The 27,605-nt window shown below is 43.0% G+C and overlaps 2 protein-coding genes across 6 annotated transcripts; both read right to left on the bottom strand.

Moving 5' to 3' along the window:
- Positions 1–274: 274 nt before the first annotated feature.
- LOC310802168 (rab15 effector protein-like) lies at positions 275–1,042 on the bottom strand (the record flags this gene model as incomplete). The annotated part of the gene is made up of 1 exon (XM_083666460.1): positions 275–1,042. One exon carries the CDS (start codon positions 1,040–1,042, stop codon positions 275–277), a length of 768 nt encoding a protein of 255 aa, XP_083522586.1.
- A 538-nt stretch (positions 1,043–1,580) lies between these two features.
- On the bottom strand, positions 1,581–27,068 carry ppfibp1b (PPFIA binding protein 1b). Of its 5 annotated transcripts, none has more exons than XM_083666893.1 (29): positions 26,897–27,068; positions 20,056–20,140; positions 18,882–19,087; positions 17,449–17,538; positions 17,204–17,317; positions 16,905–17,030; positions 15,794–15,886; positions 14,486–14,603; positions 14,171–14,215; positions 13,245–13,306; positions 12,987–13,071; positions 12,715–12,854; positions 12,229–12,341; positions 12,003–12,056; positions 11,801–11,861; positions 11,621–11,653; positions 11,105–11,288; positions 10,686–10,718; positions 7,734–7,875; positions 7,287–7,418; positions 6,868–7,021; positions 6,298–6,409; positions 5,953–6,041; positions 5,272–5,394; positions 4,544–4,669; positions 3,896–4,084; positions 3,571–3,741; positions 3,244–3,309; positions 1,581–2,989 (listed from the first exon to the last, which is right to left on the bottom strand). In XM_083666893.1, the coding sequence occupies exons 2-29, from the start codon at positions 20,117–20,119 to the stop codon at positions 2,906–2,908; spliced, it is 3,009 nt and encodes a 1,002-aa protein (XP_083523019.1). In that variant the 5' UTR covers positions 20,120–20,140; positions 26,897–27,068; the 3' UTR covers positions 1,581–2,905. The 5 variants fall into 5 exon arrangements, with proteins under 5 accessions (XP_083523019.1, XP_083523020.1, XP_083523023.1 ...); XM_083666894.1 differs by having other exon boundaries at positions 17,449–17,535; positions 26,897–27,067; XM_083666897.1 differs by lacking the exon at positions 12,003–12,056 and having other exon boundaries at positions 26,897–27,067.
- Between the last annotated feature and the right edge of the window lie 537 nt (positions 27,069–27,605).

Raw genomic sequence — 27,605 nt, forward strand, 5'->3', positions numbered from 1 at the left:
AATCAGCCAAGATCTGTGCATAATCACAAACAGCACCATCCACATTTTCCTTGTAATTATTATCATACTTTTATCTTAGTGGTTTCCAACACCTATGTACCTGGCCATTGAAAGTTTGATTGCCCATTCCCATTGCCACATAGTGTTTTAAAGAAAATAAACCAGGGGACAGACCACTCACACATGTATTCAATCAATCTATTTAAAATGTCTGTATTAAACACCTATGACTACAGTATATGCAATGGAAAAGCCTATCAATATGACTTACATGTTAACATGGCTGAAATGAGGCATGATTGGGCAGCTCTGATATAAATTTAATGTAAACATTCCCAACATCATTTTGCTGCTCTCTTTTATCAATGTAGTGTTCCATCAGCTCTCTGACAGAGATGGAGGAGGTAGTGTAAGTAAAGAAGTCCCTAAGCACTCCCTCTCCGTCCAGAGACAGTCGTTGGGGGCCCCATGCCTTTAAGGAGTTTAGCATGACCCCACTGATGTCCCTGGGCCTCCCGGGCAGACCAAACACCAGCAGCATCCCTAAACAATCCCTCTCCACCAGGGAGCAGAACTCCTCCAGCTTCTCCAACCGACTCTTATTCCAGAACAGAGCAGCAGCAGCTGCCCTCTCCCTTGAACTCCTACCGACACACTCATGAGGTTCCAACCAGGCCTCCGGAGGCTTGGACACCCTGTCTGCTAGCTGCCAGGTCTGCACAGGGAACTGGAGGATGACACCTCCATCAGGGCCCAGGAGGGTCCAGAGCCAGTCCACCCCCAGCAGCAGGCTCTGCTGTTTGGTCATTTTGCTGGTGACAATGCGGTCATGGAAGCCTCTCTCCATGCAGGAGGTGATGAAGTGGACCAGAAAGACCTCGTTGAGTGTGTCCAGGCTGGGCTGCAGTTTGTCCTGGGGGTCCTGGAAACCCAGGAACTCCCTCAGCTTGTGGGCTGAGTGTAGAGCTGTCCGGCAGAAGACCTCAGTCTGGAGGTCCCTCCTGAACTCCTCAGCCAGCTCCTGAGAGGTTCCCAGGCCCATATTGGTAGGAAGCAATTCTCCCAAAACCAACCAAGACCTCTATCAACTTTTATTGTGGAGCAAACTGTCTAACTCAAAGTATGCTTGTCTCCATCCGAAGCAAAATAGTGTCCTTATCACTCACTCAATACATTTTGATGAGTTGAATGTCATTTTTCTCCTTCATGAGAACCAACAGTATATTTGTACTTAAAATTCTTCCTTGTAGAGCAGCAGAATCCTTGGTGCAGCAGTATCCCTAGTTCAGCTCAGAACCAACATAACCAGTTGGAAGATCAAGGTGATTCTCATGCAAAATGCATTGTTCAGAGTACACCAAGAGCAGCCGGCTTTGAATGCCGTAGCATTGTAGTTTGTCCTGAGTATGGTACAGCAGCCTGCACTCCTTCAGCCGTAACAGAGGAGAGGGTGGAGCAAATCGTTTGCTATTTTAATATTTCTGTGTATTCTCATCTGGTCGTCATTCTGCAAATAGTGCCATGTCAAACTTCTAATTTAAAGTGAAGACACAGTGCACAGCTTACTCATCCAACTTTATTTGATTTGGGCCACTTATAACTGTCAACTCATAACTACTAACAATGGTCTGTGTGACTAACAATCATTCCATTACGTGGTTGGTGCTAATTTAAAAAGCTTTTAAATGGTAATGCATCTGCAATGCAAACAAACGTAAAACCAATATATGCTTTACATTTTCAATACATGCTGAATACAGTATTTGATTAACTGAGACAAATACTGTACACAACTGTTTAAATTACTTTATTGACCTTAGAAATAGATTAAAAACTCAAAGTACACAGTACAAACTTTCTTCTTTGCTGTAGTTAGGGGTTGCATAACAGTATCATTGCTTTGAGACATCCTTGCATTGCTTCATCTCTCTCAACTCTCTGAACATGCTACAACAGTATTCTCAAAATCATTTTGCTTATGTGGCAGCAGTCACCAGGATTTAAGAACAATTATTTCGATACAAATAATAATACTAATAAGTGACAAGTTTCTATCTTCCGCAAGCAGGTGTACAACGTTTTGGCAACGAGAAAGACTTAAATAACATGCAATGACACTTAAACAGGAATCATATGCATCACACTGTGTATTGTGTTTAATGCATGTATTGGTGCAAATGCATGCAAAGAAATAACATTATTGGGAGGAGCGGAATTACAGACAGATATGCTGAGATATGTGAAGAATAGAAATGTTGCACTTAAAATAGAGGCTTGATAGTATTTTGGATAAAACATAGCAGATGTTTTGGGGCATTCACTAAATCTGCACAGCATATTAAGTTTGAGTACATTTATTCTTTAATATATAAAAAAAGCCAAAGTTTTTTTTTTTTTTCAGAAAAAGAGATATATTACACTTTGCTTTATCTCTACATCTTAGGGTCAAATAGGGCAGTGTGATTCTGATGTTCTGTTATCATCGGTTGGGGGATGAATCACTTTAAAATTGAATTACACAGAAAGATGCCCAGTATAAAACAATGAGTACAAATGTCTCCAGTAACCAGCTGGTAGGCAAACTACGGTGGCATTGCTCTGAAATCTTTCCCTTCCCAAGAGGACAGTTGAAATGGAGTGGCACTTCAAGAACAATGGGGGGAGTGTCTAGGTTTACATGATGCCATACCATGTCTTTATCCAGAGATTCTGTAAAAACAACAACAAAAAAATCCTCATCTAAGAATGTAATACTAAAATGTAAACCTGGTGCTTGCTCTTAAGAGTGTTCTTTGCGGAAGGGAAGGGGGGGGCACAGTGGAGGAAGTGTGTGCTAGTGGAGGTGGTTGGCACAGACAGTCTCATTCACAGCAGCACTGGGGCACAGGGTGCCATGAAGACCTCCTCACACGTTAGAGTCCTCGTCTGTTACACTGGGGTTGGGAGAGTTCGAGATCTCTTTGAAGAATTCATCATCTTTCAGCATGCTCTGGAGACAGTGATACATTACAGGCAAAATGAATGAGTACAGCAAACAGAATCTGGTCACATCCATTCAGCAATGCTAATTAAAAAAATGAAAGTCCATCTCCATTGCTTTCTATATGCATGGTGTGTACTGTATATTGCACTGAAGCATTGATGACTTTTCTAAAGCATGAACGAAGAACATCAATGATGCACAAAGAGCATTACTTTACTGTTTTGAGAAAGGTGATAACAGACAGAAAGATGTGTTCTTACGGTCAGGTTTTGGATACCCTCAGAGAAGGCTCCAATCTGCCTCACAGTCCCTTCTGAGTCCTCCATCTACAACAAAGAGACAAAGAGTCCACACCATAAGCAAATACCTAGAATTAATTGTGGCACAGTGCTGCTATCTACTGTTGAAGTGGTGAATAGTTTGTGATTCAAGCAGAGTGTTAACATTGAGTGGAGGAACAAAATACAGCCTGTGTGTGGAGCTTGAATCGACTTATCAATGTCATAAGTTGCTTACATTTTGAGAAATTGTTTGGTATGCATTGAGCCCCACCACCCTCTCCCATGGAGATGTTATAACTACTTCACCTGTTCTAGCTGGTCCAGCTCATCCCCGTAGAGCTGCAGGTCCAAGCCATAGCCCTTCTGGAAGCTGCGTCCCTTTGGCATCTCCACGTCCATGGGGCACACATACTCCTCACTCTCATCCTGCCTCTTCTTCCTCAGGCTGCCGAAGCTCCCGAACGTCAGCTTTCTCGGCTGGTGGGAACATGGAGAGAGAACGAGACAGTGTAGGTGTGAAGTGTGGACAACTTAGACAAACTTAAAATCAGATAAAATATAGGGCAGTAATATGCAGGGATATCTGCCCCACCCCACTCCCTCTGTCCTGTCATCTCTCCCCATGGCCTACCTTGACCTTGGCGGTGGCGGTCAGCAGGGTGTAGTCTGGGTTCTCCAGACACTCCTGTTTGGCATGCTGAGACTCGGAGCCCACTAGCAGGTTGAAGTGGGTGGCTAGGTGCCTGCGGAGCAGCGTCTTGTTGGGGGGAATGTTCAGCAGCAGGGCCATGGTCTCCACGTTAAACCGAGGCTCCAGTACCTGGGGAAGGGGGAGCAGGATGAGGGGTCCATATGTCTGCCTGGAGAAGGTACATTCTACCTTGGATAGACTCAATATTCAGCTTAAATTCCTTCCATGTGACGCTTTATGCACTTGTATTGGTTTACTTCTCTTATGCTGGACCTGTTCTTTTCTGCCCTTAACAAACCATTTAGCATCAGCTCCCCTTTCTGGTACTCCATCTGTGACCAGGCTCTTCTTCTAGACAACCTGATTACTAGTTGTTGTAAAATTGTTGTAAAATTGTGTTTTTATGAGCTCATTATCTTTATTACATTCTATTGTTGCTGTTGTTGATGTTGAGAGCTGCTCTGCCCAAGGCATTTCGTTGAATTGTGTACTTGTATTCAATGTAATGACAAGTAAATGAACCTTCTTTCTCTCCCACTCCCTCTATTCATTCGCTTCATCTTTCCATATTTCCCATCACTCTCTCACCATCAGGCCCCCGTGCACGCCACTGCCCCTCAGGTTGGGGGCATACTCCGCCAGATCCACTGAGCGTAGCCATTCCATCACCCTGTGGTTGGTCCACTGGGAGATCTCTGCAGGCGTGATGTTGTTCTAGTGACAGAGAGATAAAAAAATATTACATTTACATAAAATGTAGGAGACGCTTTTATCCAAAGCAACTTTAAATACAAGTACATTTGTCTAAAGTAAGCGAATCAACTATACATCACAGTCAAGTAAAACCTTGAAAAAAGGGATAGGTCTTTAGTCTACGGCAGATGATAGATAGTGACTCTGCCATCCTGACAGGGGTGGGAAGCACATTCCACCATTGGGGCGCCAAGACAGAGAAGAACCGCGACTGAGCTGAGCGACCACTGCGTCCTTATAGAGATGGTGTTGCCAAGCGGCCAGCAGAGGTGGAAGAATGATTGTGCTAGGGTTTGGGGACCATTGCTTGCAGATAGAGAGGGGCTGTTCCCTTTACCGCCCTGTAGGACGAGCACCAGACGGGCGTTCTGGATGTGCTGCAGAGGTCTGATGGTGGAAGCAGGGAACCCAGCCAGAAGTTAGTTGCAGTAATCTAGAAGGGAGATGACAAGTCCCTGGACCAGGAGTTGCGCTGCAAGATCTTTCCCAGCTAATGTTCTGGCGCCATGTTGTTTGTGGTTTTAGCCCCCCCCCCCCCCCCCTCATCCTAAGAACAGACTCACCTCGTCAGAGGGACGACGTCGGAGGCAGTTGGGCTCATAGTTGTTGAGACGGAGCACCTGGATGGCCCTCTTAATACTGAGGTGGTGGAGAACACTCCCCACCTTCATTGACAGCAGGTCATCCTAATGGGCACAGAGGAACAATGTTAATTATATCATAGACACAACGCATATGATCTTGTGATCGGATTAAGGAGAAAAAGGAAGATAATATTTATGTAATAAATACATATTATGATCACTTGACTTTGATCATATAACCAATTATCATTCTCTATCAGGCTCATTGAAAGATCTCCATAACCACTAGTGATGCATCCTAAATGCTGAGAAGGATGTAGGGTAGACATCAGTGTGTTGTGTGAGAAGAACATTGTTTACATTTACATTTTAGACATTTAGCAGACACCTTTATCCAAAGCGACTTACAACAAGTACATTTGTCTCATCATCAGTCATCATAAGAAAAACAAATCTATGCTAGGACCAGGGGCCACTGGCAGTCACAATGATAGTGTATCTAATTATTGTGTAATATATGTGCCAACAGAGGGTGAGACTAGGCCTTGATCAGTGTCATTAATCTCACACGCCATGCTGTCTATTCATCTTAATGTGAAATGGCAGTGTGGACACCCATGCATGACCTGAAGGGGGCGCTGTCTGTATCCCGACACTCACCACTGTCATGTAGTGCAACATGCGACCATCCACCCTCCCCTCATCAAACTGGGTCTTATACTGAGGCAGGCCAATGTCATCCAGCCACCCTGAGGGAGGCGGGGAGAGAGAGAGAAGAAACCTGTCAACCTGCCTGTCAATTATTCAGATTAGAAATCAATTCACCAGAAAAATCCAACTTCATTAGATTGCTTAAATCAAACTCCCAATTACTGCAATTGATTACGATTTAATAGGAAAGACCCACATCTTTTTTTTAATAAAAATCTGATATATCACAGCACAGTGCAGTACAGAACAGAACACAAACTCTCTCTCCAACCCAGATAAGCAGCGTATACTCACTGGTCACCCAGTTATAGTCCAGTTTGCCCTTGTTGTCCTCCTCCTCTGAGCCCAGGGCCTGCAGGGCCAGCATTAGCTTCTTCCTGTGCAACGGGTGTTTGATGCCCAGCTCCTACACACAGAGAGACAGGAAAATAACCAGAGTGTACCACGTATAGCCCACACCCCCAGGGCAGAACACAGACACAGTAAGCCTGACAACAACGATTATTTCCATCCATTTGGCAACCTGCTTCGCCTAGAGTTGTGCGCATAATATAAATGGCCTCAGAGCACAAAAGAGAGGCAGTGCCGAGGTCGAAAATAAAACAGACAAATAAAGCATTGTGAATGTGTTATGTTATGTAATGTACGGGATCTGCACACAAATTACAGTTGATGCAGGAATACACTTTAAAAAGCAGAGGTACTGTAAAAATGTACAGGCCACTACCGCCTTCCCATATGAGACCTTCTCCTTTATGTATACTATGTCCCCTCTCTTTTGATGACTAACTTCATTAAGGAGACATCATTTCAAATAACATCTGCTATAGATAAAGATGAGCAGGACGAGGAGCAGTGTCTTACCCTCTCCAGGTCCTGTTGTGAGGCCTGCAGCAGGGTCTGGCCTGAAGAGATCCACACGCGGGCCATGTTCAGGTACAGCCCCAGACCCTGCTCCTGCAACCAGTCACACACCTGCTCCTTCGACCACCGGGCAAACGGAGCGTCCAGGTCACTACTAGAAAGAAAAACAACTAATTAGTGTAAGATCTTTCATAAATAATATCATCTCTGCCTTACCACCATAGGCAGTTAAGTTGTTTTGCTCAATTAATTTAGAGTGGTTCGACTAGCATAGTATGGCTGAAAATCCTACTTTATAGCTACAGTACTATTTCCAGTATCTCCTGACCTCAGTATACAGTACAGACAGTCAAAACAAAGACAAGCACAATTAATTTTCTGTTTGTTTCAGATGATTCAAGGTGAGTGCACACACTTACTTGTTGGCACGCTGTAGGTCACGGGACCAGCCCAGTCTGGGACCTGCTGTGGCTCTGACTCCTCCCCTTTTGAACTCGCCCTCTGATAGGTTGTCGTCCAGGTTAAACGTGGTGGACTGACTTCTCCTCAGCCTTAAAAGGAAAAGTACACATTTACAAAAGTCCAGACAAAGACAAAGTTGTTAGATCCAACCCTTGCAGTTTCTTAAATAAACATTCATACTAACCCTCAAATATATACACATTGCAACGACATGCTTTTTGTCCTCATGTTGTTAGCTTAGTTAAGATAAGAATCTCAAAACAATAAGTGTCAGATGGTCTTACATGTCCACAAGATAAATTATTCATCCTACATCATGGGAGCATCTTGTTTTACATGCCACAGTCAGGAACAAAAGAGGTCAGTGTCTGCTGGAGAGGCAGTGTCAAACTTCTCATACTCACTTCCCAAAGAGCTTCTTGATTCCCTTGGATTTCTTCTTGCCCTCTGGGAAAGTGGGCAGCGTGTGGGTGCTGTCACTGTTCTCTGACCTGGGAGGCAACCCAGCCAGGTCCAGATGGTCTGTGCCCTCCCGCTCTGTCTCAGCTGTACAAACAGGCATCCACAGGGCATCAGCACCACAGTGACTGAGACATGCACAGATCAGCAGAGACGGGTCTGTTGACCCACAAACACCCCCAGAAAGCCAGACACATGACTACTCCCAGACAGTGAGAGGTCATGGGGATGGGTATCAACTGTAATACCCTGCCTGCCATGCATGCAATGGAGAGGATGCATTTCTTTTTTACATAAAAGTCAAAGACTAGTTAAGCACTAGTGTAAACATGACATGTGACTGAAATGCATCACTCTGGTGTACAGCGGTTTAAAAAGAAAAGGATGGTGTATGGAGTCGATGTTGGCTGGCAGGAACAATGACACAATCTCAGGAAAGAATAGAATCTTCAAGGAAAAGAGAGGCGCCTCAAGATGAGACTGCATGAGCGGGGGGCATCACTACAGATGGCATCTGGTCATAAAGAAGTGGATATGGTTCAGTGTGAGGGGAGTTTGGACAGGAATGGAGAAGAGCAGAGCACATATACATGCAGACATACAGAACAAATATACAAAACACTCTGCTTTGATGTTATCCAGCCACTGGTGCTCATAAAAAGCTGTTTGACTTGGAGCAGTTCCTGGTCACATACAGTGCTGCTTGAAAGTATGTGAACCCCTTGTGCAATTATAGATTATTATTTTATTTTTTTTACCATGAAATCTTTATTCAATCAGAACCAGTCTTTTTTATCTGTCATAACAGGTTTATATTCACCAATTCCACCTGTTGGTTTAGAGGAAATCATGCGTGTAGTAGAAAAACTAAATCATAAAGAAATTAGTGCAGGTGCAAAAATAAGTGAACCCCAAGTTGCATTGGTTAAATCAAGTAGGTAAATAGAATCAGGTGGGTAAATAATTGGGTACCAAATGAACCAATCAAATGAGAGATCTATAGGAAAGTTTGGATGGGACTATGATAAATAAAGATAAGAAACCTGGTCAGTTTTGTGTTACCCAGGTGAGACATGCCAAGAGGAAAGGAGATCTCAGAGGACATCAGGAAGAGGGAAGTGAGAGCACATCAGTCTGGGGAAGGCTATAAAATCATCTCAACAAGATTTGAGCTCCATCAGTCCACTGTGAGGCGAATCATTTACAAATGGAGAGCATTTAACATGACAGCAACTCGGCCTAGAAGTGGACGCCCTTCCAAAGTATCCCCAAGAGCCACAAGAAAAATAATAAATCAGGTAAAGGCCAAGCCAAATGTAACACCTAGAGATTTGCAGACCTCCCTTGCTGCATCTCAGGTAACTGTGCATGCTTCAACAATAAGAAGAACACTGAAATGGCATTCATGGGAGGGTTGCTAGGAAGAAGCTTCTGCTATCAAAAAAGAACCAAACTGCCCGTCTTAACTTTGCCAGAGACCACCTGGACAAGCCTGAGGTTTCTGGAAGTCTGTTCTCTGGACAGATGAGTCCAAAATTAACCTTTTTGGTCATAATCAAAACCACAATGTTTGGCGAAAACCCAACACTGCCTACCACCAAAAGAACCATATCCCAAAAGTCAAGCATGGTGGTGGGAATGTGGGGCTGCTTTTCCTCCTCTGGACCTGGACGACTTCACATCATTAAGGGAACCATGAATTCTGAGGTATACCAGGAAATTCTTGAACAGAACGTCAAGCCATCAGGAGCTAAAGCTGGGCTGAAAATGGGTCTTCCAACAAGACAACGACCCAAAGCATTCAAGCAAATCTACCAAAGATTGACTCAGGAGAAAGAAGATTTTTGTTTTGGATTGGCCAAGTCAAAGTTCTAACCTAAATCCAATCGAGGTGCTTAGGCAGGACCTGAAGCGGGCAGTTCATGCCAGACACCCCTCAAACCTCACTCAATTGGCTGAGTTCTGTAAGGAGGAGTGAGCAAAAATCCCTCAAAACAGATGTCAGAGACTGATTAGTGGCTATATGAGATGTTTACTCCAAGTTATTGCTGCTAATAGAGGTGCCACAAGCTATTGACTGAAGAGGTTCACATATTTTTGCACACATGAAATCTGAGTTTTTGTTAAATAAACCACTTTTGTTAAACAATGAAAATATATCATATTTCTTTGTTTCTGTCCTTTATTTGGTCCTCTGTGGCTCAGTTGGTAGAGCATGGCGCTAACAACGCTTAGGTTGTGGGTTTGATTCCTGCTGGGACCATATATACTGAAATATATGCACTCACTGCAATGTAAGTCGCTTTGGATAAAAGCGTCAGTTAAGTGGCATAGATGAAGTTCTTTTTAATATTTTATACAAAAATAATGACCATCCCTGTAGGGTTCACAAACTTTCAAGCAGCACCGTAGGTGTGGTTGCATGAAAGAACTACTGTAGTTATTATAGAATTAGATACTTAAAAATAGCAAGAGAAATTCACCTTTGTGCTATGGCTTTACAGTACAATGAAAGCAATCTCTATTCAAATACAGCATGTGAAATATTTTGAGTGCACATTTGCACATTTGCACATTGACTGTATTTCTCCATGCTTGAAGTTCTGTTAGGAATGAAGCAGTTGCTTTCTATTTATAATCTAAAGAGGGGTATTCATGAGAGGTAAAAAGCCAAGAATAATAAGAGACTTAATGATACTGAATTAATGAAATTGAACTGCAAAAGGAGACTCTCCTTTTTAATAGAAAATAATTTGTGAGTTAGGTGAGAGGAAAACCTCCTCTCAATGGTTGGGTGGGTTTGAAAAAGGAAGGGTGGGGGTGTTATGAGATCATATCTAGCCTTCCAGAGGCCATACTGCAGCCCTGCCCTGCGGACTAGTGGGTCCATACTGTACCTAGCATAGGCGCACTCGCACTCCGGCTGCGGTCTTCACACGCCACACAAATCACACACACGACACGGCCAGACACGAGAGGAACAACACAGAGGGCAAAGGTTACCAGAGGAAGAACAATACATGGTGGAGGAGGAGTCAGGACACGGGTGGGACACACAAATACACTAACACATGCGAGCACACTCGCACAGTACAGCATAAGGAACATTTTCATAATTAAGCAGGGAGCAAATTTTGTGGCCACAACAAATTAGCTGGTACATATCTTAACTATGGGTGTCGTCGAGGATATAAATAAGGATGGCTCAGTTTTTCAGAATGAAAATGAAGCACTGGTACATGTTGGTCCAGAGACCATCAATATCTTCTAGCAAATGTTCCATTCCTGTCAAAAAGCATTACACAGCATTCCATACCCAGGTTAGGGGTGCTGGCTGTCCTCTTGCCCCCTCGGATCTTGAAGAAGCCCCTTCCGAAGGACGAGCGTGCTTTCCTGGTGCCAAAGCTGTCATCCTCCACAGGTGCCGTCGCTGGGCTGGAGGCAGAGGTGGACTTGGGCGGGCGATCACTGATCTTAGTGATCTCATCACAGGTCTTGTTCTGAAACAGGGGAAAAGCAAGCAATAACCCTGTCACACCACCCATGCACTGGTATAATAAAACAAATATCAGTAATTCTGGAATTTTACCTTTTATCTCAAATGAAATGGTTTGATTTTAAATGCCATCGAATACATCCACAGAAAAAGGTAAGGAAAGCTCTAAGTCATAACCGCTGAGGATGCTAACCTTCAGAAGTAGGAGTATGTTCTCTGCTCTCTAATAAGACGGAACAGCCCACAAGGAAGAGAATGATAAAGAATAGATAAAAGACGAGTAAAAAGAATGTCTGAGTTATTTAGAGAAGATTGCTGGTGATGACCGACACTCACCTCAGTTGGCTTTTGAAGAGCCACCAATGCATTCTGGGACAGATATATAAGATATGGATTGTTAGTGGTGAAGTTAACTGGGAAAATCTGAAATGTTTTTGTTATGCAATGTTAATGTCCCAGTGAAGAGTAATATATTTTTGAATTTAGAAATGATGATGATATTTTAAAAACGATTACCTTTTCACTGTTGCCTCCATCCAAGTTGTCCTGACTGCCTGACTTGGTGACATCTGAGCTGCTGAAATGACAAAGACTATCCCAGTGAACACTTCAACCGTGTAAATGTGCCAGAGTGGTACCACTGACCTAAGGGAAATTGAGGCCTGGAAGCTGAGGCCTGAGGCTACAGGAAATGACACGCGGCTTTGCACATACTCACTCTAGGGTGTAACATAATGGGGGCTCCTGGGACACTTCCTGACACCCTGCATAGCTACAGGGAACAAACGGACAGGTGTTGGGATGCTAACATGGGCTAGCTGTGAGCTGCCCGCTACACATTATTGGTGTTTCATCCTTTGGCCTAGAAGTCTCCCTATATGTTGGTAAAGTTGACTTGGACATCCTTGTGCCGCACACAATGTAATCAGTGATGTCCTACTCACCTCTCTGGTTCAGCTTGGTCCAGCTCTGCCCCCTTGTCTGGATCTGAGGTTGACTTGGCAGTAGGGCTGGGGGTGGGTGAAGGCACTTCAGACAATCCATAGTGGGCCTCCAGCTAAACATGGAGGTAGCCAAGCAAATGGGAGGGAAAATAACAACAATTAACAACTCCAGGTTAATATACAGTTACTCTCCTATCTAGTGTCACAGTCTTTTCCCCATAGGGTTGACATTAGAGATGGGGGAGCCAGCAGTCAGAATGTGATCGTCACAATTGAAATAGACAACAGTCCACAGCAAACTGACATCAAATGTTATCAAACTAATTTAAACATGACATTAACAGTTTCCCTTCCAAACGTGTGAAACGTATGAACAAAATGTGCCAATCATAGGCCGAGTTGGATGACAACTGGTGTTCTTTGGGGAGGGCACTACTGAGGAGGACACATGAATCTAAGTGCTTGTGACATCATGTCCTACTGTACCTCATCTGGGCTCTTTCCTGTCACGTCTTCAAGGCAGAGTAGTCCATGCCTCTCTGACTCCATGGCAACCGGGGTGGTTGTTGACATGGAGAGGGAGCTGTCACTGTTACTCTCATCACTCTCACCATCTTTACTTTGCTCTGGAAGGAAAGAAGGAAGGAAGGAAGATGATTGAGATGAGTTTGAGTTTAGCCAATCGATCATTTAGAGCTGCAGTTAGTATATAAGCCAGTGTAGCCTTGTAGCTCTTGAACCAACAACCCAATTATTACCTTTCTTTCCTTGCACTGACATCACCATGTCTTGGACTTTCTTGTAACGCAGGAGCGACTGCCTCAGCTCCTCAATCTTGCGATCCTGCAGGTGCAGAGAAAGGTGACATAAGGTGCAGTGAGGCAGGTGCATAGAGGTGTCAGAAGGTGCAGTGAGAATTAATGTTTTTTTTTGTAGGGAGCTTGTATGCCGTCACACGAACTTGAGAAAGTTAACCATCTCAAGATTATTATAGGGGGAACACTGTACTACTGTACCTTCTCTTCATTGGCTGCCATCAATGACTCCATTGCCTTTTTCATTCTCTGCACTTCTACATCTGGAGAGGTAGGAACATCATGTCAGCCAGAGAGTATAATGGTCAACCGGGTCAACTGTGGGCATAGAGAGGTCTGGGATCCCCTGACAGACTTACTTATGGAGATCTGAGATATGAGATGAACTTCATTATATGGATATTGACGTGCTCCCTGTCTCTCTAGCAACTTCATCGTCTCACAATGGATGTTTTTGGGGATATGCTCCACATTGAATATGGGTGAGGACCTTAAAACAAATAGGAATTTGGACTACTGGAATGGGCACAACAATGGTAATGACCCGTTTTACAGCTGTCACAATGAGAATGTAATGACATGAGACAGTGAGGAAGGCAATGGTGGGATGATGATGAAGGTTAGCAGGGCGCACGCTGGGTGTTGACGGAAGGACAGAATGGTGAGATGAGGGTGAGGAAAGGGTGAGGAGGGAGGGTCTAGGGTAAAGGAGGTGATTATTGTTGGAGGGGAAAGCAGGAGAATGGGAGCACAGCCTGAACAGTGCATAGTTATAGTGTCATTCCTCCGAATTATGATATGTACAAGGGAATCCATATGCTTCCTTATTGCCCAGGGAGACTCAAGTCATTTTGAGTAATCAAACCCCTTCTACTCTTATCCTTGACTATTTCTATATCCTATCTCTATATTTGCAGTTATCTGATACACTCCTTGTCGACTCAGTAGCATTCTAACATAAGGGTTGTTGAGCTGATAATGAAATGGTTTCACAGATTCCTCACAGTATTAAACAGCTCTCCAATGGGTTATGGACAAGCAGGGTTCAGATGGGTCATGCCCATACATGCAAACAGGGGACAGAAGTGCAAGAGCAATAGTAAATACAAGCATAAAACCCCCCTTACGTTTCTCTTTCAGCCTCTTTTTAAGAGTTTCATCTGGGTGAGAGACTAAACAGGACACAGAATTATAAAAACAAAAACTGGTTGCAGTTTCTGATGATTGTCCATCATGTATTCTGTCAAGACTGATTCCTTTAATCATCACTGTGTCGTGGTGACAAACAATAAAAGATTAGACATGTCATTAATATCTTAATCTGTCACATATTCAGAATGAATAACAATAATCTATCTGTGTTTGATTGAAACAGGTAAATGAGTCGTATCTAGATGACACACAGACAGAGAAACAGTAAAATGAACTATGGCCCATCTCACCTCTTTCTCCATTGTCCATGCCACCAGGAGTGACAGCTCTGAAGCCCGTCTGGTCCTGTAGCCTCCTCAGCTCTCCATCTCTCCCATCCAGCTGCCTCCTCAGTGTACCCAGCTCCTCCTGCTCAGCACAGGACAACAGTCAGGGGACTTACCCCCAAAACTACCACCCCCCCTCCCTCCCTTACCCAAACACCCACCACCACACAAACCACCAACACATTCACAGATTCTGATGTGGCAGGCAGGCAGACACAGTGGCCACACCTGCTCTGGGTGTATGTGTGAGAGCTGGGTGGAGGTCAGTGCTTGGTTTTTGGAGTAGTTGATGACTCAGCAAGCTCTAGAACCATTTCACATACTGTAGCAGTGTCAAAAAGGCCATGATGGGATGGAACATCAAGCATGGAATCTTATCGGAAAATAAATCGGAAGAGGAATGACTGGAGCGAGTAAATTTGTTTTTCCGAAATTTCACCGATGAGAAAAAGGAGTGAAGGAATAAAAAGAAATAGCAAAACAGACTGAACTCCTGCCAAAATAAGGCATAAAAGGCCAAAATTAAGGCATACCTGTGGTTTACAAAATGTGCTATATGCTTAAACTGGTGCCTTGCGGATTTAGTGTAAAGGAAGTGGTATATCTCTGGGTACATTTAATTTGTACCTTTTAACCAAAATATGGTGAAGTAAGTGATTTGGCTTTTTGCTTTGGTACAAAATTTTACAACATTTAATAATTTCAATCATTGTTTGAGCCTGTTGAGTGCTCTGATTCTTAGCATCTTTCAAATGGTTCTGCAATGTTTTAAATAAACACACATACCAGTTTGAAACATTCTTGCTCAAAAACAACTAAAACAAAATTAAAGCCAAGAAGGAGAGGCCAAAGCCGCATATCAGATGGCAAGCAGTAACCCTGAAAGAAGCCAACCTTCAGTGCCTGGACTTTGTGCTCCTTCCTCTGTTTCTCATACTGCATCTGGCCCACTTTGATTTTCAGGCTAGAAAGCTTGGCCATTAGCGACTAGCAGTGGAGAGGTAAGCCAAGGAAAAGAGAGAAAAATAGAGATGGCATAAGAGAAAGACTCCAAAAGGGAGAGGAGAAGGGGGAAAAGGTTGGGAATACCCAAGAGTTGATAGAAAGTCAAAGAAAGAAGAGAAGTTATACAGAACGAATGTACAATAAAGAAGAAATAGGCTACAGTACATGCAATATCGTCCTTCTGCAATTATATTAACTTCCCCATAATCAAACATGCAGAGTGAATATGGTTTGATACGTCACATGTTGTGCACCATGACCACTCACCTTAGTGGATTTCAGTTTCTTCTCGTACTGTAGTCTTTCACTCTCCATGTCTGTTACTCTGTACCTCAGTTCATTAATCTCCAGAATCAAATCCTGAGAGGGGAGAGAAAAACTTAATTACCCAGTGCAATTAGGGGAGAAGAGAATCATTGTAGTACAAGTAAAAGTTGTGTCAAAATCATGTTATGAGATCGTGTTCTCTTTCATTTTGGCTAAACCCTATGATATATTGCCAGTTTTCTCTGAAAAACACGCCAATTCTCAAGTCCTAAAAAGTTATTATGACTAAATGTGTCAAGGCCTACAGTACACATCCACATGGAGACCATGATAGGCTCTGGAAGGACTAGTTTCCAGTGGGGAGTACAATTCCCAGAGCAGCTGTAGAGATGTGAGAGGAAACTGCTTCTGGAGCGGAGTGTTTCTGCTCCCCCAGATCGTCTGTGAAGCGTAACATGGACAGCGGCCCACTGTTCCAATGGACTGGAAGAGACGGCTGTGCCGCTACAACAATAACATGACGTGTTTGAGGGCTGTCCAAGTATTCTCCACACAACAGTTCATCTGGGTCCAAAAATCCCTCTGCTCCAGGCCAGGCTTCAAAGTAAACAAGAGATGGACATCTCTTTTTGTTCTTTGTTTGCAATACACAACCAGAGGGTAGCTAAAGCTTTCCATTTCACATCATCAAAAGCATGAATCTTGGAGTTTATATACAAGAGTAATTCATTCATATCCTCAAACAAAGCACAAACACAGTGCCTCTGGCCATTGCATTACATGCCGACAGGGACAATTTAACTGCCTCTTTTCTTACCCCAACACACAGCTGCTTTGAAACAGATGATGACACAGGCTTACCCTCCCCCACACAGGTGTAAGGCTGAATGAATAAGTGTCTGTGTCTTCTGTGTGTGTGTGTGTGTGTGTGTGTGTGTGTGTGTGTGTGTGTGTGTGTGAGTGTGTGAGTGTGTGAGTGTGTGAGTGTGTGTGTGAGTGTGTGAGTGTGTGTGTGAGTGTGTGTGTGAGTATGTGTGTGTGTGTGTGTGAGTGTGTGTGTGAGTATGTCTGTAAATGTGTGGAGAAACAGCAAGATAATTCCTTCCCATACCTCACTGTCCCTAAACCTGTCATCCAGTCTGTCCTTCTCCATGGAGTTCTGCTTCAATTTCAGGTTTGAGACCTCAGACATCAGGTCCAGTTTCTGGGTCTCTAATGACGTCCTGCACATGAGCTCCTGCAAGATCATCAAATAACAATAGAATAATAAGAACAGAAATCAAGCTCTCCAAAAAAAGGGTAAAATCATCAAGGTTCAGGAGAAACATGCAATGCTTTGATGTCTAGGTTTTGGTGTTTAAGCAAAAGCTCTGAATCCAATTAGCATGAGCTGGTATCATCCAGACAGACCTGTTGTAGCATATCCTCAGTGGCGTTTAGTTTCTCCCTGTGCTCATCCAGACACATGTCCAGGTCTCTTATCTTCTCCCCCTGAGCCTCCACTTGGTCTGTCAGCACACTTACCTACAGAGGAACAAACACCCATCACACTAAAACAGCCATTTACTGCCGATCAATTCTACTGTACAGTCTTCAGATGAGTCTACTAATGCAGTGTTGAGGAGGTAACTATGGCATTCTCCTGTGTGTAATACCTGAAGCACGAGGGATTCCTTATCACTCTCCAGCCGGGAGAGCCTTTCCTGGTAGGGGTCACCACCCATGGAGATGTGCCCATTGGCCTGCTGGCACAGAGAAGAGGAGGCAACAGTGGTTAGAGAGAGAACTCAGACTTGTCTCTGAGTAGTGTAATTACACAGCCTACAGTATCCTGGTTTGGGAATTACAGTCTGTGCATGGTATATACAGATTGTTTTGTGGTATCATTGGTCACTGATAAAAGAAGGGTAAACAATGCATTTCCCTTAATATCAGTACTGCCTGAGTGCCTTGAGCGCTTAGAGGATAATGATCTCACATTAAAGTGGCAGTGTGTTTGATTTTGCATTTGCCCTAAGATCTACCAACACCACCTTAAATGGTTGAAGAAGGGACAGCTTCCAGAGTACTGTAAACAGAGAGAGTTATGGCATCACATACAGACTTTGGCATTTCCCTGGCACAGAGCCCATTCCTCTCTCAGCACGCTTGTTCCCAAGACAGCAGTGGCGTTCTCACAATCCCAGAGCTCCATGACAACACCTGTACTTAATCTCTCATTCCCAGGATACACAGCATACGAGCACTGTAACATCTTTGCTTCGTTTACACACTCAGAGATAGGCCTACATCAACAGTGCTTAGTAGGGTGCTCTTTTTCAGAATCAACTGAGCTTCAAGCCATCTCAGAGATGAACCCGAGCCAGCTGGTTCATCTACAAGGTGTTTACACTCTGGTTTGAAAAGTCCCTCTCCACAGAAAGGCTGTGTTCCCACCACTCAATATTGGAGCCTGCTCATAGAGCTTACAGCCCAACCGACATTGAGAGATTTTCAATTTTGAATCTAATCTGCTAAACCTGACATGGGAATATACTATATGTAAAACACAATCCACTGGATGAGCATCTTCTCTCAGTGGTTCAAACCCAATGTATAGAAACACTCTCTTATCTGGTCATTTCAACAGTCCTAGATCTCATAAAGGTACCATCCCTACGAGGTCTCCGACAGGTGTGTTTTTGTAATGACAGGGGGTATATAACTCAGAGACAGACAAAACAAGTCCAAAAAAAGTCCCCTGTGTGGATCTAACCTCAGTTCAGAGAGAACCCATCTCCTAAATCACTACACAGCAACACCAGCCCTATATTTACACGACATGACACTGGAAAAACCCAGAGGTAACGTGACACGGCTGTGGAGACTGACATGACGAGGGGGACGACTACAACACAATAAAGAAGAAGGAGAGGACAGGGATCATATACATGTCAATCATTCCTGCTGGTGTACCAAATTCAACGAGGGCCAAAATAACGTTTGTCTCTCATGTGTACATCTGTGACATGACCTCTTTTCCTACTAACATGAATTAAATGTGAAATGTCTCCAGCGGTGTGTGTGTGTGTGTGTGTGTGTCTCGCACCAGGTGTCCCTGTAGCCACTCCACCAGGCTGTCAGCGGTGGAGTCAGGGATCTGGCAGCGCAGGCCCTCCCTCTCCTCTGTGTCCATGAGCTCCAGCACACCACGTAGGTCCTCCAGCAGGTGCAGCGCCCGCAGACTGCCCATGAATGGAGAAGTGGGCGACTGGCAGTCAAACAGCCCATTGGAGTAGTCCAGAGCCTTGGAGCCTGGGAGAGAGGGACCAGGGAGGACATGGGGAGGAGACAGATACACATCAGAAATGTCATTATTCATTGGTTAGGTTGCTGTGGTGCTGTAGCTGATAGTTTGGTGCATTGATGTGCCCTACTGCACTGTCCTGCCTTAAGCAACATACACGCAGGCTGTGATGCCATATTCAATAGACCTCTTAATTGATCACGCCAGCCCTGTGTCTTTGATTCACTGAATAAAGGAGAGAGGATATCATTACATCACTAGCCCATTACAAGGATTAACACACATGGCAAGGAGACTTCACAAAGCCAAACCCTTTACACAAGCCTCTATAGGGAAGCACAGCTATGGCCTATAGAGCTTGAATGAGGACAGAATAAAGGCTACAGCTACTTGGAAAACTTGGACCTGAGGACATCATGTGATGTGACAGTTAACTGAAATGTCAGCTCTATAATTAACCAATGCAGAAAAAAAGGATTACTCCTAAACCCTGTCATGCTGACTCTGAGCATTAATAATAACATTAAGTCATACTCCAGTACAGTAGGCTTCAGATACTTTGTGCAATGACAAATTCCTTTCAAAACTTGCTGCATGTTAAACACATCTAGAGAACCGCAACTAAAGAAATGGGAAAATCCACTTCCTAAACAGAAACCTCAGGGAATAGACGGATATACCAGTTCTGCACTGAAAACATGAACATCATCATAAGCAGCCTACAGAGGAAAAGAGACACGAGGGAATCCCACTTGCACAGACTGGCCTGCGAGCATGAACATGAGAATTAACCAATTCTCACAATGCACATGTTCAAAATGAATGACTGTACCCAAGTCAAGAGAGTTGGTAGATAGCACACTGTTATCTAGTCTTATGAGGTTTTTATTTGATGGTGATAGTGTAGAGCCAGTTGGAGGTGCTGAGAGATGTTCAGACCGTGTTCATTTCCACAAGGCAGCAAAGAGAGCCTTACCTGCTATTATGCCATCCATCTGCTCCAGAGCTGCTGCCAACATGTCGCTGGCATCGGACATCATCTTGAAAGATCACTGTGAACCCTGGAAGGAGAGAGAGACAATGAATGAACAAGGCTACGTATTTGAGAACTACTTGTATTAACTTTCTCTCCTAATATAAACTACTATTTAACTTGTGTTAAATCTCTAATAAATAATCATAAATATTATTTAAGCCATCAACAGAGAACCTACAATCTTTTAAAAGAAAAATATTTACAAAGAAATGAACAAACTACAAGTACACTACAGGATCTGAAAAGGTAGGAAGTGAGGAGAGGAAATTCCTGCTTAGAAACACGCAAAGCTCTCTTATCAACAGTGCACTCTGTGTCACAGGAAAATCTCATTACTGAGACAAAAGACATTATCAGAGATCCCTATGAGAAAGAATGCGCAAGGCCATGAAACCTAGCAAAGGCATATGCCAAGAAAAAGACATGGATGGATACAATGACTTACACTTTGTAGCCTATCACTAACAGCTCAAGTAGAGTTAATATGCCATGACAGAGCTATGGCAAATGGAGCATCATACAACTTAGAAAAAGGTCATAGCTTATCTGTACTCCACATGACATGTACTCCACTACAAATGCCATTTTGGATTAAGGACACTTCAATGTAGTACAGCATTTGTGCTGAACATTGTGGTTTTGAGGGAGAACAGAAGGACAGCAAAACAGGGAAACCAATAAGCATAACAAGGACATAACAATTCATGCATTCATGATTGTGGTGTTATCCAGTTGGCCTACAAGATTAAGATCATGTACGTTCAGGCTATACTGAGCCACAATCACCGATGTGACATGGATATCATATGGTGTACGGTATGTGAAGACGTGATGTAGCCTTCTCTGTGGGAAAAATAAAAATAGCATGTATTCAAACCAAACATGAACTTTTAACAGCCATCTAGCAAATCCAAAGCAGTCTCAAACCCAACGGAAACCGAAAAGCTGTAGTGCAGCTCCCTTCCCCTCAATGAGCAGTTTTAGTGATACGCCTGTCATTTCATAAGCTATCCACCCAGGAATTAGCCAGAGCCTAGTCAGAAGCAAGAGGAGCTCCTCTGTACAACAAATGAGAAAATAGCCTCCCAAATAACACGTTTACACTTTTTATGATGCAGTATGTTTCTGTTAATCATAAGAGTCTGGCCAGGGAGACTAGTATAGTGGGTGAGGCCCACCACACCTAGCCTACCTTTTCTCCACACTCTTGTACAGTAGTTGTTCAAACATGTCGTTATTAGGTCCACATGTTTAATGGTTAACATTCCAATTAGTTTCCCATCCTCACCCTAAATCATATCTAAATGAGGAATAGCCTACTGATCTTTGGAAAATCATCTTGGAGTGAAATGTTGGCCAAGGCTCAGGCCTTCCTGTGTTCCCTGGGTTACTGCGACGGGCTTGGGTCACTGGACACACATTTAGAATAATAATTAAGCCATTTACCTCAATGATTGGCACAGTGAGAGCGCTACCACTTTGGACACTGGAGACTTTGTCTGGAGACTAGTGAGGATACATTTTAGGGGCCCTCGTTTGGACAAAAGCCCAAAAAGCACAGCAGTCCCATTCTCTAAGGCCCACTCTTTAATGAAATGGCTGTGTTGTGGCCATACACACATATCTAATACCCACTCTGGCTGAGAATAAGACCAATCTGAGAGAAGGATGCAGGTTAATTAAAAGGTCAACAAACAGTCATATCATCAGGTGAAGAGCATTACTGACATTAACAAGGTTGGTGGCTGTGAGTCAAGCTCATCACTGCCAGCCTAGTCTATACTCAGCTAGTTTCGAAGAGAGCATATCTGCCAAAACCAACTACATTGACAAAGAAATGTGGGTTTTCAGTTGATGTTTTCAGCAATAGCTATCAAGCATGAATCCAACTCTACAGGAATATATACTACTTTCATAACAACATTTTGTACATGACTCAAGCAACCATCCATCACAGATGCAAAAAAAGAAAGCAGAAGCTTTCAAGATAACTCTTGAGTCCCATACTCTTAGGTCTGGAGAACTTTCCTTTACCGGCTGCCTCACATCCTGGGAGGACCCACGGCTGGGGTGGAGTGGAACACTGTTTCACGTTTTTATGGAAACCACCCACCCACCTACAACTGTGTCATTTCAGCATTCCTGTGGTCAAGTCTTCTTTCATTTGGAAAATAAACATGCATTAGACCAACAGTAAAAGCACCATGGTTTTCACTGCTTACAGTGAGAGGAGAAGCTGAAACTAACAACATAGCCTACATAAGACAAATGTTGTCATAAATCAGTCATTCTGTACTGTTAGGGTTAGATTTTGTTGAGATGATTCAATGTAGTTTACAACCAGAAACCATCTGCCTTCTATAGGTTTTTGAGAGGTGGAAATGAACTTCACATTCAGCTATTTATTCAGCCCTCAAAGTGTAGGATACATTTAAAATGAAGTAAATTAATATTTAGTTGCCATTTTCAAAAGCAAAAATTACAGTATTTGGCTATCTTTAAAAAATGTAGACTTAGTCTGGAGACGAGTGAGGATACATTTTAGGGGCCCTCGTTTGGACAAAAGCCCAAAAAGCACATATATAATTTTGGGCTCATAATCAGCACTTTGACAGAAATCCTTTGAATGACTTCAAACAGTTTAAGAGCTATTCTGTTACCGTTTTATCTTTTCTCTCCAAGAAGTTTAATTCCAGCATATCTGGTAACTTTTAATTTGGCATGCAAAAATACACTACACCATAGAGCAGTCAGGCAGGCCTATATCAATGGTACTGTAGGTACAGGATTATTCATCATATTAGCAACCCACACACATCCAATGTCAGTGACAACAATTAGTTCCTTTCATTTGTAAAAGTTAGTTCAACTGATGTAAACTGGAGATTCAAAGCTTTACAGATAAGAACAGAGATTGAAACAGACTTGGTGGAAACCAGCCAAACTTCTGCTTTTGTTTTGTCTTTTCACTGCACAGACAGTAGACTAAACTTGACTCAGCACAATCCAAAAAGGCCATGAAATCTTCAAGGCCAAGGCCAATATGATGTAAGATAACTAGACTCTCGGTGCAGCGGAGGCTCCATGGGAAAAGGAGAGTAAGGAAGCCACAACGAAATAGAAAAAAGAGCTGTATTGATCCACAGCTAAGACTAAACACACAGCCTTGATATGAGAGCAATTTGTAACAACAATATTTCATTTAACAAACCAATCATCTGGGATGAAGGCCTGCATTGCGACCCACCCCCCAATTGCAGATTCAATGTCCCTCAGTCAAAACAAACACTGGTATGCCTAACACTTGGCAAACACATTTCAAACAGATAGCTCCAGACCAGATGTGCTGCTCAGAGGCCTGCTGCCCACTTGTCGTCCATTACTCACAAGTGCAGAAATCATGTCTGAACACTTTCAAACAAGCTGGACATTGCGTCACCTTCCAAACATCCAGAGTGTAAGGCCTACTGCTGTGTGCCCAAAGGCCCGACAAAGCTCCCTAACAAAGCATGCTTAATTACAGAGAAGCTCACTCTCAACACTGGTCTTGGAATGTGTCCATTGTGTATTAGCCATGAGAAAACACAAGGCATACTACAGCTGAGCATGGCTGGCTTTTACACTACAGCAAGGTTCACTCATCGCTCATAAACAGCCAGCCTTTACTAGGCAGTGAAAACACACATGTTGTTTCACAGCTTCTGTTCATTAACAGGAATAATCACAAGGGAGGCATCCTGTCCTGCTTTCGTCTCTACAGGTATTTCAGAGGCCATGCAGCTTGTTATCCAATGGGGCAACTCAGAGAAGAGGTCTGAAAAGACAAGCGCATGGAACAACACACACACACACACACACGCACACGCACACGCACACGCACACGCACACGCACACGCACACACGCACGCACACACACAATAAAGTCTTCTATAAGCACCACTTTGCTACAACCATAAGACACAGAGTGGGCTATTGTTTATGCTGGTGGGTTGTTTCAGTTGAGGAACACACAAAGACGGAAAGGAACAAGCAGTCATGATAACACTCTACCACACAGTTGTGATACTGGCACCTGCACAATGTCCACCTAGTAAATTCAAAAACAAGCTTGTCCCTCAGAGAAAAGTTCAGGCATGAAATTCACCAGGACACAGTAATGAGTGCAAGGAAGAGAGAAACTCACTAATGGCTTTTCAAAGCCATCAGCTCTGAGCCCTTCAGGCAGAGAGAGCGTCACAACCCATCCCCATTGAGAACACTGAGCTAGCCCTGGCATACAGAGTCCTGTCCTATCCTGAACTCTCCCTGACTGACTGATAGAAAACTCCATCCTGGCACACGCAGGGAGAAAACACTGGCCTCGGGGCCACTTGTCTATGAAGAAAAGAAGCATTTATGGCAGCCATGCAACTCTGAGCTGGCTCCTCAGACTGAGAGCCCAGGCTGAGACCCGTTGTGCTGGCAGTAAAGAGCTCTGGGAGTGTGGAATTTACGATCTTGGCACAAATCCCCATGTGCAATGTCTTCAGCCAGCAAGAGACAATATTGTTTACCTACAGGCAACAATAACATAAATGCTAAATCTAAAGATACTCATTGTAAACATAACTGATTCAGAGAGCAAGGTTTTCCAAAGACGAATACCATGAAATGAATGCTCATCTCGTTCCCATAGGATTTTAATCTTCCGAGTCACATCCCTTGACCAAATCCTTTAGCCTCACGGGATATGCCTCATTTACAACAGAAAACAGGCAGTCTGTTTGACCCATTCTGAGCTTTGCTTTCTTAACCGATCATCCTCTCTTAGCCCAGAAAAGGAATGCACTGTCCAGCACAGGAAATAGCAAAGACATGCTGAATGACAGAGACGGTTAGGTAATAATGCTACGTGACAGAGCATTACCTGTGTCAACTGTCACCACACTGATTCTCAGCATGTCATCTTTCTGCTATTCAGTAGGTGTTCTCTTTTTCCTGTGAAGCACATTGTATTGTAGTTTTGTATGAAAGTAAAGTCTGGCTGATTTATTGAATGATTCTCTTGATAAAGCATTGTGTATGGTGGAGTGTGTCAAGAGCTTCTCTGTTGTCAAATAGTGCCAACACTGCTATTGTCCCCAGTTTCAGAGCTGTCCAAGCAGACGCATGCGAGGCATCCAGTCAGCCGCCTATGGGGCGCTGCGCTGTAATAACCCCAGCTATTTCAGACCTGGGTGAAGGGGCAAAATATATCACTAATATTGCACTCCTCACAACTACATGAAAGGGAGATTGGCAGTCCCTGCAAAAGGGGCCTTCCCTCAGTCTATACATAGTCTGGCTTAGAGTAAAAATACTAACCCACAAGGGTTAGTAGCTGTAAATTATGCACACAATGCAAGACAAGTGAAACAAAAACAAAGAGGAGAAACAGGAGAATCTGATCAAGAGAATCAGAGGCGGCAGTGAGAAATAATAAAAAGTTTGAACGTGATAACAAACACCAGACCATGTGTCATTAGATTCCTGATGCCAACACACGCATTAGATCACTCTGCATGAAGACTTATCACAATCCATGTTGATGTAGTAAACCTGGAACATTCTTTTGAACTTATGTAGACTATACGTACTCCCCTATATCTGAACATGTGTGAAACCCTATTCATCTCAGGCATTCTTGGCAAGAACATTCCAACAGAACAGAGGAAGCCATTTCGATATTATTTGATGTTGACCTGTGTGGAGCAGAGTTACTGTTGGCTATAGGCTACTCATAAGACATGTCATAACAATGGTGGTATCAAAGGCCAAGTAACCTCATGAGAATGAGAACATAATCTAACAATGATGCTATTGAATAGTAATAACAGAACCAAATTGATAAACATTCACTTCTGAATGATCTACAGAGATATGTTTTTGGTGCAGCAGAACGGAGCAAGCTCTGACAAGTAGAGCTGAAGGGCTCTGATATTTGAACCAGGGATGAATATCATTTGAGACACAGCAGGAACAGTGCTCTGATAAAGAGGCAAAATTAATCATTACTTCAATTTGACAAACATGTGTGACTGACAACAGCAAATGTCATGAACTCTATTATGTGCTGCAGTGGCTTAGAGATGCCGCTTTCAGAAATGACAACGCATGCAATGAAAAGCAACAAATAAATTATGAATTGAGAAAATGTGCCTATAATAGGCATAATCATTCGAATCAAATAAATATCACACTAATGTGTGGATATGACTGCACTCAAGAAAACAGTCAACATCTGAAAATGTTACCATATTTACACTAGACAAAACAGTTTTGATTCTAGGTGTGCAAGTGAAACACTGTGGAATAGGATCCTCTGGCTAATCGACTATAGTTAAGTGTTTTAAGCATCACAGCTGTACATATGAGATTAAGCCACGCAGCTGGCTACTTGGTCTTTCTGTCAGTATTAAATGAATTACCGGTGTACTATAAACGATATAATAGCCGACTCCTATTGACTGGACACAACATCATATGGAGCTAAATTTAAGCTGTTCCAGAAGTGGCCGGAGACAAACTACTGAGCAACTTCATGTGTTGTTCGAAAGTAATTTACAGTAGGTAACTTATCTTGCATAGATAACAACTTATTTGACAAACAAATGTTATGAAATGGCATTTAAATTACAAAGATCGTTCATGTAATACATCAACTGTCAACATTGTAACATTGTAGCTCTACGTGGAATCACAGCAGCCGATTGGACAATGAGAGATGGAAAGAATAAATCACTGCATAAAATGACGCACTTACCGAAACTTTATACAATAGGAATCGATGTAACAAATTGCAAGATCAACGTTACAGAGTCAACGAAAACTCAAACCATCTACTTTATTAACTTATCACAGTCTTTTCCGCTACAATGCCAACCCGCTGTCCCCTCTTCCCTACGCCATGTCGAAATGGGATGTGAAGTTGGAAAGTTGAAACGTCATCGTGGTAACATCCCGCCCTGCTCCCGACTGGATTGGTTTGGGAAGAGGAACTTCTCTGGGATCTTTTCAGAGTTTGGGAGGTGCCTGCCAATCAATTTGCAAAAAGCAAAGACGACATCATGTGGTGAATAGGGGCAATGAGCAAAACTGGTCATGTAATTACTTGAGGTCTGTAAATATAATGTATATACATTTATGTCTGAACATAATTTCAATCTTGAATGTAAAGATGTTATTTTCTACTTTGAGAACAAAAATAAGTCTAGTGGATATAATGATATTAATGGGGAAATGCACATTTTCTAAAACAATGCTTAGATTTAAAGCCTTTATACAGAGTTCTCCTTTTTAACTACACTTTAAACTACATAGAAATAAGAAAAGCATGTCTACTTCTAAGTATTTAATTGATGACATATTTGGTGTTGTGTAAGCTGTCATCCTTTGTTTGTTTTTGTTTTATTTTATGGATGGTGGTTGTCATTGGTGCTAATGCCTGACTATATGTATTAATCTATATGTTC

The sequence above is a fragment of the Argentina silus genome (genome assembly GCF_951799395.1).
Source record: "Argentina silus genome assembly, chromosome: 3".
NCBI classification, from domain to species: Eukaryota; Metazoa; Chordata; class Actinopteri; order Argentiniformes; family Argentinidae; genus Argentina; species Argentina silus.